A 14,791-nucleotide genomic window follows, 5' to 3' on the forward strand; every position below is an offset into this window, starting at 1 on the left:
GGGAAAGAAGAGGCTTATAATGGATAGCACTTTAATAATTTTAATATTTAAAAATACAGATATTTCAGTTCCATTTTAAAAACAATTCTCGCTAAAGTGTGTGTGTGTATACACGTATATATGTACAAAAAATCTCTGGTATGCTTAACTACACTCAACAACGTTTCCCATAAAATTATATGTATCTAAGCCAGTAGTTTCAACCAAAATTTTCTCTGGAGTTGTGGTTCTCAACCAGAGGACATTTGGCAATGACTGGAGACATTTTTAATTGTCATAATTAAGGGAGTTGGTTTGGGCATTTAGGAGACAGAGGCCACAGATGTGACTATGTATGCTACAATGTACAGAACAGACCCCCATAATAGTCACCTGGTCCAAAATGCCAATAATGGCAAGAATGAGTCACAAATATATATAACTTGTTTTTGCATACTTTTATGTGTTATCATTTTAATTAATTTCTTATTTTAAAAAGTATCAGCCTTTTAAAACAATCATTTATTAATTCTGTTATCACTTCTGATAGTTCCCATCAAGATGACCCTACTTTTTAAACCAGAAACCTATACATAAAGAAAGAAGACAGGGCTTCCCTGGTGGCTCAGTGGTAAAGAATCCATCTGCCAATGCAGGAGACACAGGTTCAATCACTGAACCTGAGCCTGCTCTCTAGAGCACCAGAGCCGCAAATTCTGAGCCCATGCACCGCAACTAGAGAGTAACCCCACTTGCCACAACTAGAGAAAAGTCCGCATAGCAACAAAGACCAGAACAGTCATAAATAAATAAATACAATAATAAATCTACTTAAATGAATTTTTAAAAAGGAAAGAAAGTAGATTAAAAGCAAAGGCATAAGAGAAAATTGTGTGATCAATGCACTCTGTCTAGCTGCAAATAATCCCCAGGCCAAGGTGAAGAATATTCAAATATGGCAAACTGAAAAAAAAAAAAAAGGGACTTAGTCTCAAGATAAATCACTGAGTCTGTAGATGAAAATCTGATTGAGTTCATATACTATGAATCCATCAACATAAAGTTCAAAAAAGGCAAAATGACCATAATTCATGGTGTTAAAGATCAATGTAGTAGGTCAACTATATCTAAATAAAACTGGAAAAGACAAACAATAAAAAAAAATTTTAAATCATTGTAAATGTCTATTTCCTAATTTTGATATGGTACTATAATTTATATGTCATCTCTGGGAGAAATTCAGGGAAATGCACCCAGGACTCTAATATTCTGTAATTTCCCATGAGTCTATAATTTTTTCAAAATTCAAAGGTTTATAAAATCAACTTGAAAATAGACTAAAAAAAAAGCAAAAACATAGAGATGGTCAAAATTACATACTCATATTTGGTGGGCAAAGAATGGTCCTCTCAGGAGTGCTGAGTTCGTGTGCGCTCAGTCACGTTCAACTCTTTGTGACCTCACTCTTTGTAGCCCACCAGGCTCCTCTGTCCATGGGATTCTCCAAGCAAGAATACTGCAGTGGATTGCCCTTTCCTCCTCCAGGGGATCTTCCTGACCCAGGAACTGAACCCATGTCTCCTGAGTCTCCTGCACTGGCAGGTGAATTCTTCACAACTGAGCTACCTGGGAAGTCAGTCCTTTCAGGAAATGGTGCTAAATCAGTTACATTTTTTAATTTTTTCACTTCAAAAATGCCTTGACCCCTGTGTCAAACCATATACCAAAAATTTCAAAAGGATTATAAATCTAAACATAATAGCAATCTTCTAGCAGAAAACATAACAGAATATTTTCACGGCCTTAGAATAAACAAGGATACAAAAAGCATCAAGAATAGAGTACACCACTTAAAATTTGATTTGGATTTCCTTCATCAAAAGACAACATTAAAAAAGTGAAGATGTAAGAAAACCTATGAGGAAGACTAATAGGATAAATGATGAAATCAGAAAATGGACTGGATTATTATTTGTATCAAATATAAAGGTGCTGGTTTTGATGACAGTGCTATGGTTATAAAAGATAATGTGCTTGTTCCCAGGAAATATATACAGAATTTTTTATGGAAGTGGGGCATAAATTCTCCTACTGACAAATGGTTCAGAAAAAAATTAGCACACACAGGAAAGATTGAGAGAATGGTAAAGAAAAAGTAAAATCTCCTTCACTGGTAAATCTGGGTAATGAGTAACAGGAGTTCCTTATATCATACAAAATTTTCTGAAAGTTAAAAATTATTACAAAATAAAAGCATCTTTAAAGCCACAATAAGATACCAACCCATATACACAGGAATGGTCAAAATTAGAAAGATTGATAATACCAAAAGCTAATGAGAACGTGCAGCATGTGAAACTTTCATAAATTGCTGGTGGGAGTACATACTGGTAAAACCACTTCGGAAAACTGATTGGCAGTATCTACTGAAGTTAAACATACACGTTCAATGCTGCTGCTGCTGCTAAGTCACTTCAGTTGTGTCCGAGTCTGTGTGACCCCACAGACGGAAGCCCACCAGGCTCCCCCATCCCTGGGATTCTCCAGGCAAGAACACTGGAGTGGGTTGCCATTTCCTTCTCCAATGTATGAAAGTGAAAAGTGAAAGTGAAGTCGCTCAGTCGTGTCCGACCCTTAGCGACCCCATGGACTGCAACCTACCAGGCTCCTCCATCCATGGGATTTTCCAGGCAAGAGTACTGGAGTGGCTTGCCATTGCCTTCTCCGACACATTCACTTCAACACAGCAAATCCACTCCTACGTCTACATCCCAGAGAAATGGGTGCAGCATGTATCCACCAAGGAACACACACAAGAACACCAGAACAGCTTTATCCATAAAATTCAAAAAGTGGAATCAACAAAAATGTTAATCAGTTGTATAATGGAAGGGTTTCCCCTGGTGGCTCAGATGGTAAAGAATGTGCTTGCAATGCAGGAGATTCAGGTTCAATCTTTGGGTCAGGAAGACCCCCTGGAGAAGGGAATAGCAACCCACTCCAGTATTCTTGTCTGGAGAATTCCATGGACAGAGGCACCTTTCCATGGGTTGCAAAGAGTTGGACACTAAAAATAGTGTACAGCAAAATTAAGAACAAATCACTGCTACATATAATAACATGAAAGAATCTCATAGTCACACTGTTGAGAGAAAGAAGCCAGACACAAAAGAATAGACTGGATTATCTCTGACCACCCCCCAACACACACCCTGTTTTTAAGTTCAAGAATAGAAAACACTAATCTCTGATGATAGAAGTCAGAATAGTGGTTACTGGGAGGTACAAGGAGGGCAGTAGTGACACGCAAGTGGCATGAGGGACTCCTGAGTCACTGGAAATGGTCTGTGTTTTAATCTGAGTGGTGCCCAGAAAGTTATATACACACATTAAAAACTCAATCTGCTCACTAACAATCTGTGCACTTTATGGTATTTAACATAGTCAGTTAAATTCGTAGGAAAAACAGCTGCTTTCCACACACTCACTGGTCAGCTTGTGTCCAAAGAAGATCTTCCATTTTAGAGTGGAAAAATATCAAAAATATTTCAAACAAGAGATTCCGATTTACAATAATAAATTTCAAACTCATTTTTCAAATCAACAAAAGTCACAGAAAGCCACTATTTGAACACTGCAAAGACTAAACTTTAGATACAGACTCGTTTAAAGTAATACCTTAGGAAACATACTCCACAGAAAATATTTTCCTCTATTAATCTGAGTGAATTCCACAAGCTACTTAAATATTATTATTCACTTCTGCTTTTATTAGGGCTTCCCTGGTGGCTCAGATGGTAAAGAATCTGCCTGCAATGCAGGAGACCCAGGTTCGATGCCTGGTCGGGAAGATCTCCTGGAGAAGGAAAGAGCAACCCACTCCAGTATTCTTGCCTGGGAAATCCTATGGACAGAGGAGCCTGGCAGAATTCCACAAGTTATTTCAATATTATTCTTCATCTCGGCTTTTATTCACTCTGCGGCACCCGAAGATCATCCATTGCCAAGTGACTGAAGAGCCATCCATTACTTCTCTTTCCAGTAATAAGAGACTGAAATAAGGCTCTACTCTCAACAAAGGCAATTTTTTTCATTTGGGTCCATATTCAAACTTTCTCTGCTTGCCAGTTACCCAAATCACTGACTTTTATTGTTCCCAAATGAAACCCATAAAAATTGTTTCCTGGCTCACAATCTTGACCTGGCAAAGTTGGCACTCATCTTCTAACAAATAATAAGCTAATTGGTATTCACCTCAAATATGTCCTTGCAGGTTTTCTCTGAAGTTTTCAATGTAAAGACAAGAAAAAAAGTGCAAAAGCCACACTGAAAGCTTTAGGGAAAATATTTTCTTTCAAAGGAACAGCTGGACTTTTCTTAGCTCAATGTATTAGCGACACCTAGTGTTGCTTCTTTGCAGCACATCCAAGAAAACACTCCGAATCTTAACTTCAGTTCAGTCGCTCAGGCATGTCCAACTCTTTGCAACCCCATGGACACACCAGGCTTCCCTGTCCATCAGCAACTCCCAGAGCTTGCTCAAACTCATGTCCATCGAGTCAGTGATGCCATCCAACCATCTCATCCTCTGTCGTCCCCTTCTCCTGCTGCCTTCAATCTTTACCAGAATCAGGGTCTTTTCCAATATGTCAGCTCTTCCCATCAGGTGGCCAAAGTACTGGAGTTTCAGCTTCAGCATCAGTCCTTCCAAAGAATATTCAGGACTGATTTCCCTTAGGATGAACTGGTTGGATCTCCTTGCAGTCCAAGGGACTCAAAAGTCTTCTCTAACACCACAGGTTAAAAGCATCAATTCTTCAGCCCTCAGCTTTCTTTATGGTCCAACTCTCCCATCCATACATGACTACTGGAAAAACCATAGCTTTGACTAGACAGACCTTTGTTGGTAAAATAATGTCTCTGCTTTTTAATATGCTGTCCAGGTTGGTCACAGCTTTTCTTCCAAGGAGCAAACATCTTTAAATTTCATGGCTGCAGTCACCATCTGCAATGATTCTGGAGCCCAAGAAAAAAAAGTCTGTTACTGTTCCCCATCTATTTGCCATGAAATGTTGGGACCAGGTGCCATGATCTTAGTTTTCTGAATGTTGAGTCTTAAGCCACCTTTTTCACCCTCCTCTTTCACTTTCATCAAAAGGTGCTTTAGTTCCTCTTCACTTTCTGCCGTAAGGGTGGTATCTACCTGCATATCTGAAGTTATTGGTATTCCTCCCCACAATCTTGATTCCAGCTTGTGCTTCATTCAGGCCAGCATTTCCCATGATATACTCTGCACATGAGTTAAATACGCAGGGTGACAATATATAGCCTTGATGTATTCCTTTCCCAATTTTGAACCAGTCCGTTGTTCCATGTCCAGTCCTAACTGTTGCTTCTTGACTTGCATACAGATTTTTCAGAAGGCAGGTAAGGTGGTCTAGTATTCCCATCTCTTAAAGAATTTTGCACAGTTTGTTGTGATCCACACAGTCAAAGGCTTTGGCATAGCCAATAAAGCAGATGTTTTTCTGGAATTCTCTTACTTTTTGGATGATCCAGCGGATGTTGGCAATTTGATCTCTGGTTCTTCTGCTTTTTCTAAATCCAGCTTGAACATCTGGAAGTTCTCGGTTCATACACTGTTGAAGCCTCGCTTAGAGAATTTTGAGAATTCCTAGCATGTGAGACGAGTGCAACTGTGCAGTAGTTTAAACATTCTTTGGCATTGCCTTTCTTTAGGATTGGAATGAAAACTGACCTTTTCCAGTCCTGTGGCCACTGCTGAGTTTTCCAAATTTACTGGCATATTGAGTGCAGCACTTTCACAGCATCATCTTTTAGGATTTGAAATAGTTGAGCTGGAATTCTATCACCTCCACTAGCTTTGTTCATAGCGATCCTTCCTAAGGCCCACTTGACTTCGCATTCCGGGATGTCCGGCTCTAGGTGAGTGATCACACCATTGTGGTTATCTGGGTCATGAAGATCTTTTTTGTACAGTTCTTCTGTTTATTCTTGCCACCTTTTCTTAATATCTTCTGCTTCTGTAAGGTTCATACTGTTTCTGTCCTTTACTGAGCCCATCTTTGCATGAAATGATCCGTTGGCATCTTTAATTTTCTTGAAGAGATCTCTGCTGCTGCTGCTGCTAAGTCACTTCCATCATGTCCGACTCTGTGTGACCCCATAGACGGCAGCCCATCAGGCTCCGCCATCCCTGGAGATCTCTAGTCTTTCCCATTCTATAGTTTTCCTCTATTTGTTTGCATTGATCACTTAGGAAGGTTTTCTTATCTCTCCTTGCTATTCTTTGGAACTCTGCATTCAGATGGAGATATCTTTCCTTTTCTCCTTTGCCTTTCACTTCTCTTCTTTTCTCAGCTACTTTTAAGGACTCCTCAGACAACCATTTGCCTTTCTGCATTTCTTCTTCTTGGGGATGGTTTTGACCACTGCCTTCTACAATGATACGAACCTTCATCCACAGTTCTTCAGGCACTCTATCAGATCTAATCCGTTGAATCTACTTGTCATTTCCACTGTATAATCATAAGGGGCCATACCTGAATGGTCTAGTGGTTTTCCCTAATAAATCTTAATTTATTGAACCTCAAATACACTGTTTCATACAGCTCTCATCGTTTAGGTACTGTAATGAAACATTTTCAAGATCTGTTTAAGATATTAAGCACTTCAAAAGAGGATGAGAGGACTTCCATGGTGGTGCAGTGGACAGGAATCCATCTGCGAATACAAGTGACATGGGTTTGATTCCTGATCTGGGAAGATTCCATATGCCACACAGCAACTAAGCCTGAGTGCCATAACTAAAACAGGCAAACTAATCTACAGTGGAAAATAAGATAATAATAGTGGCTGTTTCACAGATGGGATGGAGGAAAAATTGAGCACAGCCATGAGGGAAATTTCTTGAAATGATAATTTTTTGAACGATAATCATATCTTGACAGAGATTTGGGCTGCCATGTACTTATCAAAGCTCAGGAAGTTTACATATTAAGATCTGTGTATTTAACTGTGGGTAAATTTTACATTAAAAACTAATCAAATATTCAACTTTAGTTAATGATAAGCCATGAAAAAGTAGTTAGGGGAAACTATGCTGATTTTTCAATTTACTTTGAAATGCACCCAATAAGATCTATAGGTAGAGACAAAATAAAGCAAATACAGTAAAATTTTCATGGTATATAGAGGTGGTGAGTATATATATTTTCCGTAAAATTGGTTCAACTTTGCTCTATATTTAAACTTTTTGAAGTTCTTACAATGGTACAAAGCTCATTTTTTAAGTTTTACCTTGCAAAACTGTAGCCCAGCACCACCTCTGAGACACCCAGCATTCTTCACCTGCTCACCAGGCTCCACCAAAGTGTCTCCCTGCTATTTTTAAATACAGGAAACAGACTCCTATATGAGAGAGTACTGCCTTTAAATGCACCTCAAGACTCAAATGCCCACAAGACTTACTCCTCCACACTTCTGCTCTGTAAGTCACTGAGAGATGCCTTCCAAGACTACCTTACATAATACAGCAACCCACAACAACATTAACCACCCCACTATAACACTTGGTATGTGTTTATCTATTATCAAAGCATGGTACATGTTTTAATACCATCTTCCCCAGTCTTCAACCCACCTACCTAGAATAGAAATTCCGTTAAGAATAATGGTTTTGTTTAGTTCATTGTTGTTTTCCCAGCACCTTGAACAAGGTCTGGAATATAAAAAGACAATCAATAAATCTTTGCTGAGTGAATGAATTAATGAATGAACGAGGAAAGTATAAATGGCATGGCTTTATAAGAATGCAATCTGGCAAATCTACCAAGAGCCTTAGCATACCTTTTATTGATCTCTCTAAATTACATGATCATAAAGATATTTATCTCAATATTCTTAAGAAGAAAAAAACTTAAGAAATCTCAATCAATGTTCAACTATGGAGAAAAGAACATTTCCATCTCAGAACCTCTGACTTTACTATTTGCTATTCCAATCATACTGTGGCTAAAATTTAATTACTTCCATGCCACTTCCTTATTATAATCTTTTTTCTTCATATTACAATTTGTCTTTATTTTTATTTAAATCCAGTTCTTCTACTAGCTCCATTAGAGAAAAGACCCTATTTTGCTCAAAATACATACTTTATTACAGACTTGAGTTGAATAAATGAAACTTTTTAAGTTCTCATACCTCAGGGTACCCAGTCAATCTGTTTAAGACTGGCTGAAAATTATATATATATAATTCTTTATATATAATTATATATATATATATAAAGAATGCAAGCAAGATATTTTAAAATAACTGAAATAAATAAAATAAATAACTAAGATAACAAGAGCTAAAAGAATTATGGGAGTTAAAGGAAAAGCACAGAACTACTGTTTTTTTCATATAAATCGCATAATCCTATTTGGTCTTTAGTCCATGTACTGCTGATTTTTTTAATTAACTTACATTACCATATGTAAAATAGACAGCTAATGGGAATGTGCTATATGACTCAGGGAACTCAAACAGGGGCTCTGTAACAACCTAGAGGTGTGAGATGGGAGGGAGGTTCAAGAGGGAAGGAACATATGTATACCTATGACCGATTCGTGTTAATGTTTGACAGAAAATAACAATTCTGTAAAGCAGTTATCCTTCAAATAAAAAATATAAACTTTTAAAAAAATTTTTAATAATAATAAAAATTTTAAAAAGAATTTTAAAGGAATTCCCTGGCAGTCCAGTGGTTAGAACTCTGTGCTCTCACAGCCAAGAGCCACATTCAAACCCTGATTGGGGAACTAAGATCCCACAAGCCATGCACTATGGCCAAAGGTGAAATAAAATGAATTTTTTTAAAAAGAATTTTAAGCAAGAACACCGATATTCACATTACCAAAAGGAGGTAATGACATTGCTAGGCATGAGTAGGAAAGGGACCTATTTATCCAGAACAACAACATAAATAATCATTCTTTCTCATGTTACATCAAATGTGTTGACAGAAGGCGCCTGACAGCTTGGGAAAGCTATGAATACTGGTGTTTTCCTGCAGGCATGTCATACAAAAAGTCGCAGGGACTGGGCAGTAGAGTTACTACTTCTGCACGGTTTTGAGCTAACTCTACTTAGCTAGATTCTGATATATCATCTAAGCCTCAACTGCATTTGTGAATTTCATAAAAAAGGCTGAGCACCAAAGAACTGATGCTTTTGAATTGTGGTGCTGGAGAAAAGACTCTTGAGAGTCCCTTGGACTGAAAGGAGATCAAGCCAGTCAATTCTAAAGGAAATCAACCCTCAATATTCATTGGTAGGACTGTTGCTGAAGATAAAGCTCCAATACTTTGGCCACCTGATGCAAAAAGCCAATTCACTGGAAAAGATTTGACTCACTGGAAAAGATCCTAATGCTGGGAAAGATTGAAGGCAAAAGGAGAAGAGAATGTCAGAGGAACAGAAAGTTAGAAAGCATCACTAACTCAATGGACATGAATTTGAGCAAACTCCGGGACAGCATTGGACAGAGGAGCCTGGCTTGCCACAGCCCATGTGATCACAAAGAGTCACACATGACTTAGTGAATGAACAACAATGAACTTCATAAACAATTTTTTTTTAATGTTTAGCCAGGATGTTTATTTTCTTAATCTGAGACTTAGAGATGGGACAATTATATAAAATCAACCTTGGGCACAAACTTGAAGCAAAAACTGAGCTGAAATTCAGACAAGGATTGACTTTCTGCCCACCCTCATTTAACTCAAAAGCAAATATGCCTTACAGTCTCAAGGTCCCTTAGGACCAGGTTTACTTCTAGACTGACCAACATAAGCTCCTCAGTCTAACACATGGTAACACTTAAATGATTACTGAATGGCTAACTAGTGATAAGTTTCAAGAGGGTTGAGTTAGAGTAATGGGTAACTCACACTAGTCTATAAAGGATGAATATATGAAGGTACATCATAACCTTTTACCCTGAAAACTAACACTAAGCTGCCACACCACTTGCATGGCATATCTTCTGCTACCACAGACAGGAAACAGAGCCCTTAGATAGTGGGCTTTGAATGTGCAGTCAGACAGAACTGGGTGTGCATTCCAATTCCTCCTCTTTAAGTAGTGTGACCTTACCATCTATAAAACAGGATAACTTCTCCCTCACAGTATACAACACATGAGACAATGTGTATATAAAGCTCTCTGAACACAGTAAGAGCTCCATCAGTGCAAGAGAAGGAGCTTATTTTTCCAAACTGCCTCCTAATTCTTGAACCAGTCCTCATGGGGGCTATACTACAATAGTAACAACTGACAGTCAATGAAAATTCCATAAGGAAAAGATTATTTAGTTCTCTCAAAATACAATTTGGGCATAAGAATTACTTTAAAGAAGTAATTAAAATTACTCTGAAGACCTTTAAGTTACCCAGAGCTAGACATAAGTCAACTATTAAAAGCGATACCTCTAATTATAACCAAAGCAAGTGGGCAGCCTGAGTACCACCAAAGGAATGTGCTCAATCTGGTCAACACCCCTAATCCCACAAGGCCCAACCCTGTTAAAAGCTCTAGCTTCCTCTTTGCCTTCAAGTCTGTCAACAAACAGAGTAAAGAATCAAAATGGTGGTGACCTAAATGGGAAGGGAATCCAAGAAAAAAGATATATATACATTTATATACATATGGCTGATTCACTCTGCTGTACAGTAAAAGCTAACAGCATTATAAAGCAACTATACTCCAATCACTCAATCATTAAAAAAGAAAAATTTTAAGAATCAAAATATAGGCTCTATTAATAAGAAAACAAAAACAAGACCAGGAGCTGACTGTGGCTCAGATCATGAACTCCTTATTGCCAAATTCAGACTGAAATTTAAGAAAGTAGGGAAAACCACTAGATTCAGATATAACCTAAATCAAATGCCTTATGATTATACAGTGGAAGTGAGAAATAGATTTAAGGGACTAGATCTGATAGAGTGCCTGATGAACTATGGACGGAGGTTCGTGACATTGTACAGGAGACAGGGACCAAGATCATCCCCATGGAAAAGAAATGCAAAAAAGCAAAATGGCTGTCTGAGGAGGCCTTACAAATAGCTGTGAAAAGAAGAGAAGCGAAAAGCAAAGGAGAAAAGGAAAGATATAAGCATCTGAATGCAGAGTTCCAAAGAATAGCAAGGAGAGATAAGAAAACCTTCCTCAGTGATCAGTGCAAAGAAATAGAGGAAAACAATAGAATGGGAAAAACAAGAGATCTCTTCAAGAAGATTAGAGATACCAAGGGAACATTTCATGCAAAGATGGGCTCGATAAAGGACAGAAACGGTATGGACCTAACAAAAGCAGAAGATATTAAGAAGAGGTGGCAAGAATACACAGAAGAACTGTACAAAAAAGATCTTCGCGACCAAGATAATCACGATGGCATGATCACTCACCTAGAGCCAGACATCTTGGAATGTGAAGTCAAGTGGGCCTTAGAGAGCATCACTACGAACAAAGCTAGTGGAGGTGATGGAATTCCAGTTGAGCTATTTCAAATCCTGAATTTGATGCTGTGAAAGTGCTGCACTCAATATGCCAGCAGATTTGGAAAACTCAGCAGTGGCCACAGGACTGGAAAAGGTCAGTCTTCATCCCAATCCCAAAGAAAGACAATGCCAAAGAATGCTCAAACTACCGCACAATTGCACTCATCTCACATGCTAGTAAAGTCATGCTCAAAATTCTCCAAGCCAGGCTTCAGCAATATGTGAACTGTGAACTTCCAGATGTTCAAGCAGGTTTTAGAAAAGGCAGAGGCACCAGAGATCAAATTACCAACATCCGCTGGATCATGGAGAAAGCAAGAGAGTTCCAGAAAAACATCTCTTTCTGCTTCATTGACTATGCCAAAGCCTTTGACTGTGTGGATCACAATAAACGGTGGAAAATTCTGAAAAAGATGGGAATACCAGACCACCTGACCTGCCTCTTGAGAAACCTGTATGCATGTCAGGAAGCTACAGTTAGAACTGGACATGGAACAACAGACTGGTTCCAAATAGGATAAGGAGTACGTCAAGGTTGTATATTGTCACCCTGCTTATTTAACTTATATGCAGAGTACATCATGAGGAACACTGGGCTGGAAGAAGAACAAGCTGGAATCAAGATTTCCGGGAGAAATATCAATAACCTCAGATATGCAGATGATACCACCCTTATGGCAGAAAGTGAATAGGAACTAAAAAGCCTTTTGATGAAAGTGAAAGAGGAGAGTGAAAAGGTTGGCTTGAAGCTCAACACTCAGAAAACAAAGATCATGGCATCTGGTCCCATCACTTCATGGGAAATAGATGGGGAAACAGTGGAAACAGTGTCAGACTTTATTTTTTGGGGCTCCAAAATCACTGCGGATGCTGATTGCAGCCATGAAATTAAAAGACGCTTACTCCTTGGAAGGAAAGTTATGACCAACCTACACAGTATATTAAAAAGCAGAGACATTACTTTGCCAACAAAGGTTCGTCTAGTCAAGGCGATGGTTTTTCCAGTGGTCATGTATGGATGTGAGAATTGGACTGTGAAGAAAGCTGAGCACTGAAGAATTGGTGCTTTTGAACTGTGGTGCTGGAGAAGACTCTTGAGAGTCCCTTGGACTGCAAGGAGATCCAACCAGTCCATTCTAAAGGAGATCGATCCTGGGTGTTCATTGGAAGGACTGATGCTAAAGCTGAAACTCCAATACTTTGGCCACCTCATGCGAAGAGTTGACTCACTGGAAAAGACTCTGATGCTGGGAAGGATTGGGGGTGGGAGGAGAAGGGGACGACAGAGGATGAGATGGCTGGATGGCATCACCAACTCGATGGACATGAGTTTAAGTGAACTCCAGGAGTTGGTGATGGACAGGGAGGCCTGGCATGCTGTGATTCATGGGGTCACAAAGAGTCAGACACGACTGAGAGACTTAAGTGAACTGAATAAGAAAAGGTTACATTTACAAAATCCTCTCCTCTGAACACAACTTAGAATTATTTCTCTTGTTAGGAAAAAGCAAACAAACAAAACACTGTTATATTTTAGGTCCTTTGTCTATGCCTTTGCATAATACTTCAATTACAAACAACACTGCAAGGTCTTGAAAAAATGTTAACTACACATTCCCAAAGGCAAAAAAACAAGTTCACTCGCTCCATGACATACCAACAGGATTCTTCTATCTCTGCAAAATAAAGCCAATCTTTAAGAAATAGAAAGCCTCAAATCCTAAATATTTAATAATATGATACGTAATTATTATAAAATTAGTGTGTGTATGTGTGTGTGTGTTAGTCGCTCAGTCGTACCCGATTCTTTGCAACTCCATTGACTAAACAGCCTGCCAGGCTCCTCTGTCCATGGAATTCTCCAAGCAAGAATACAGGAGTGGTTTGCCATTCCCTTCTCCAGGATATCTTCCCAACCCAGGGATCAAACCTGGGTCTCCTGCATTACAGGCAGATTCTTCACCAACTGAGTCACCAGGGAAGCCCCCTGTAAGATTAGAGGGAACTATAAGAACTATAGTTCATTATAAGTGATTTATAGAATATAAGAATAAACAATATTTTTACTTAAAATGTTTAAGAATTATGAAGAACAATGTACTCATTACTCAATAATCCTTAAGCCAAATTCTGTACTCAAGAACACCTAGCATTTCATTAAATTTGAGGCAATATATATTTGCTTATAAATCTTTTAGGAAGTAACCATAATACTCAAAAGAACCGAAAAGGGAAGAAAAAAAATTCTAGTTGAACCACCCATGTAAAACAGGCTTCAAACAATGTAGTAAATGCATTTATTAAAGGCACAGATATTGGCCCCAGGTCTCCAACTGCAAAACAAAAACAAAAAACTACACAATAGATGTTCCACCTGCCAACGAGGCCTTCCACCCCAATCTACAGGAAAGACATGATACCTAGGCCATGCCAAAAACCAGAATATAACTAAGTACAAGCCAAAGTACGTAGTCCCAACTACACATTCACTGAGCTGTGATTCCACCAAGCCTCTTCCTCTTCTAGTATATTTACTTTTGGTCATCCCAGAGAAGCACATGTAGGACTGAAGAAGGAAACTGGGACCAGTTTTAGGCAATTTAAAACATTTATCAAAACTGTGATTTATTCTAAACAAATGTAGACACAAAATGACCTCAGTTCAAGCTCATGTATTACATCATTGTTTCTAATATCAGAAAAGGTGAGGGGAGGGTGCATCAGGTGTTTCCAATAGTTGGAAACAAGTTATGTAAATTAAGGAAAGTCCAAATAAGAGAATTATATGTGGCTATATATCCCATAGAGAAGCTCTTGGAATACTAATTCATAAAAACTAGCAAAGTGCAGACAGTTGTATAGTATGCTCCCTTCTGTTAAGGAAAGGCAGGGTGGGAGAAATATATATGTTCTTATTTGCTAAAAACTCAAGATACGTAAGAAACTAGAAATCCTAGGGAACTAGAAACTACTCAAGATAAGGGAAACTGAGGACAACAGTGGTAGGGAGTTTTGTTACTCACTTATACCTCTTGAATTTTGTACCATTTGGATGTTTTAACTGACTGAAAACTTTTTTTTTTAATAATCGCTAATTTATTTTAAGCCTTCCATATGCTTCTTTGTTGTTGTTTAATCATTAAGTCGTGTCTAACTCTGAGATTCCATGGACTGTAGTGTGCCAAGCTCCTCTGTCCAAGGGATTTTTCAGGTGAGAATACTGCAGTGGGTTGCCATTTCCTTCT

The 14,791-nt window shown here is 38.5% G+C and overlaps 1 protein-coding gene across 9 annotated transcripts in view; it reads right to left on the bottom strand.

Moving 5' to 3' along the window:
- The window catches only part of BCAS3 (BCAS3 microtubule associated cell migration factor), a 600,416-nt gene that overhangs the window by 556,126 nt on the left and 29,499 nt on the right, over positions 1 to 14,791 (bottom strand). For 3 of the 9 annotated variants that reach the window (XM_088828643.1, XM_088828641.1, XM_088828642.1), the window contains exon 6: positions 13,477 to 13,533. The exons of the other annotated variants lie outside the window; for them this stretch is intronic. In XM_088828643.1, the coding sequence (XP_088684769.1) occupies positions 13,477 to 13,533 (57 nt within the window). The remainder of the gene's footprint in view (positions 1 to 13,476; positions 13,534 to 14,791) is intronic. 9 annotated transcript variants of the gene reach the window in all.

This window comes from Moschus berezovskii, chromosome 20 (assembly GCF_049115385.1).
Source record: "Moschus berezovskii isolate FMDL1 chromosome 20, NW_MosBer_1.0, whole genome shotgun sequence".
Classification (NCBI taxonomy): Eukaryota; Metazoa; Chordata; class Mammalia; order Artiodactyla; family Moschidae; genus Moschus; species Moschus berezovskii.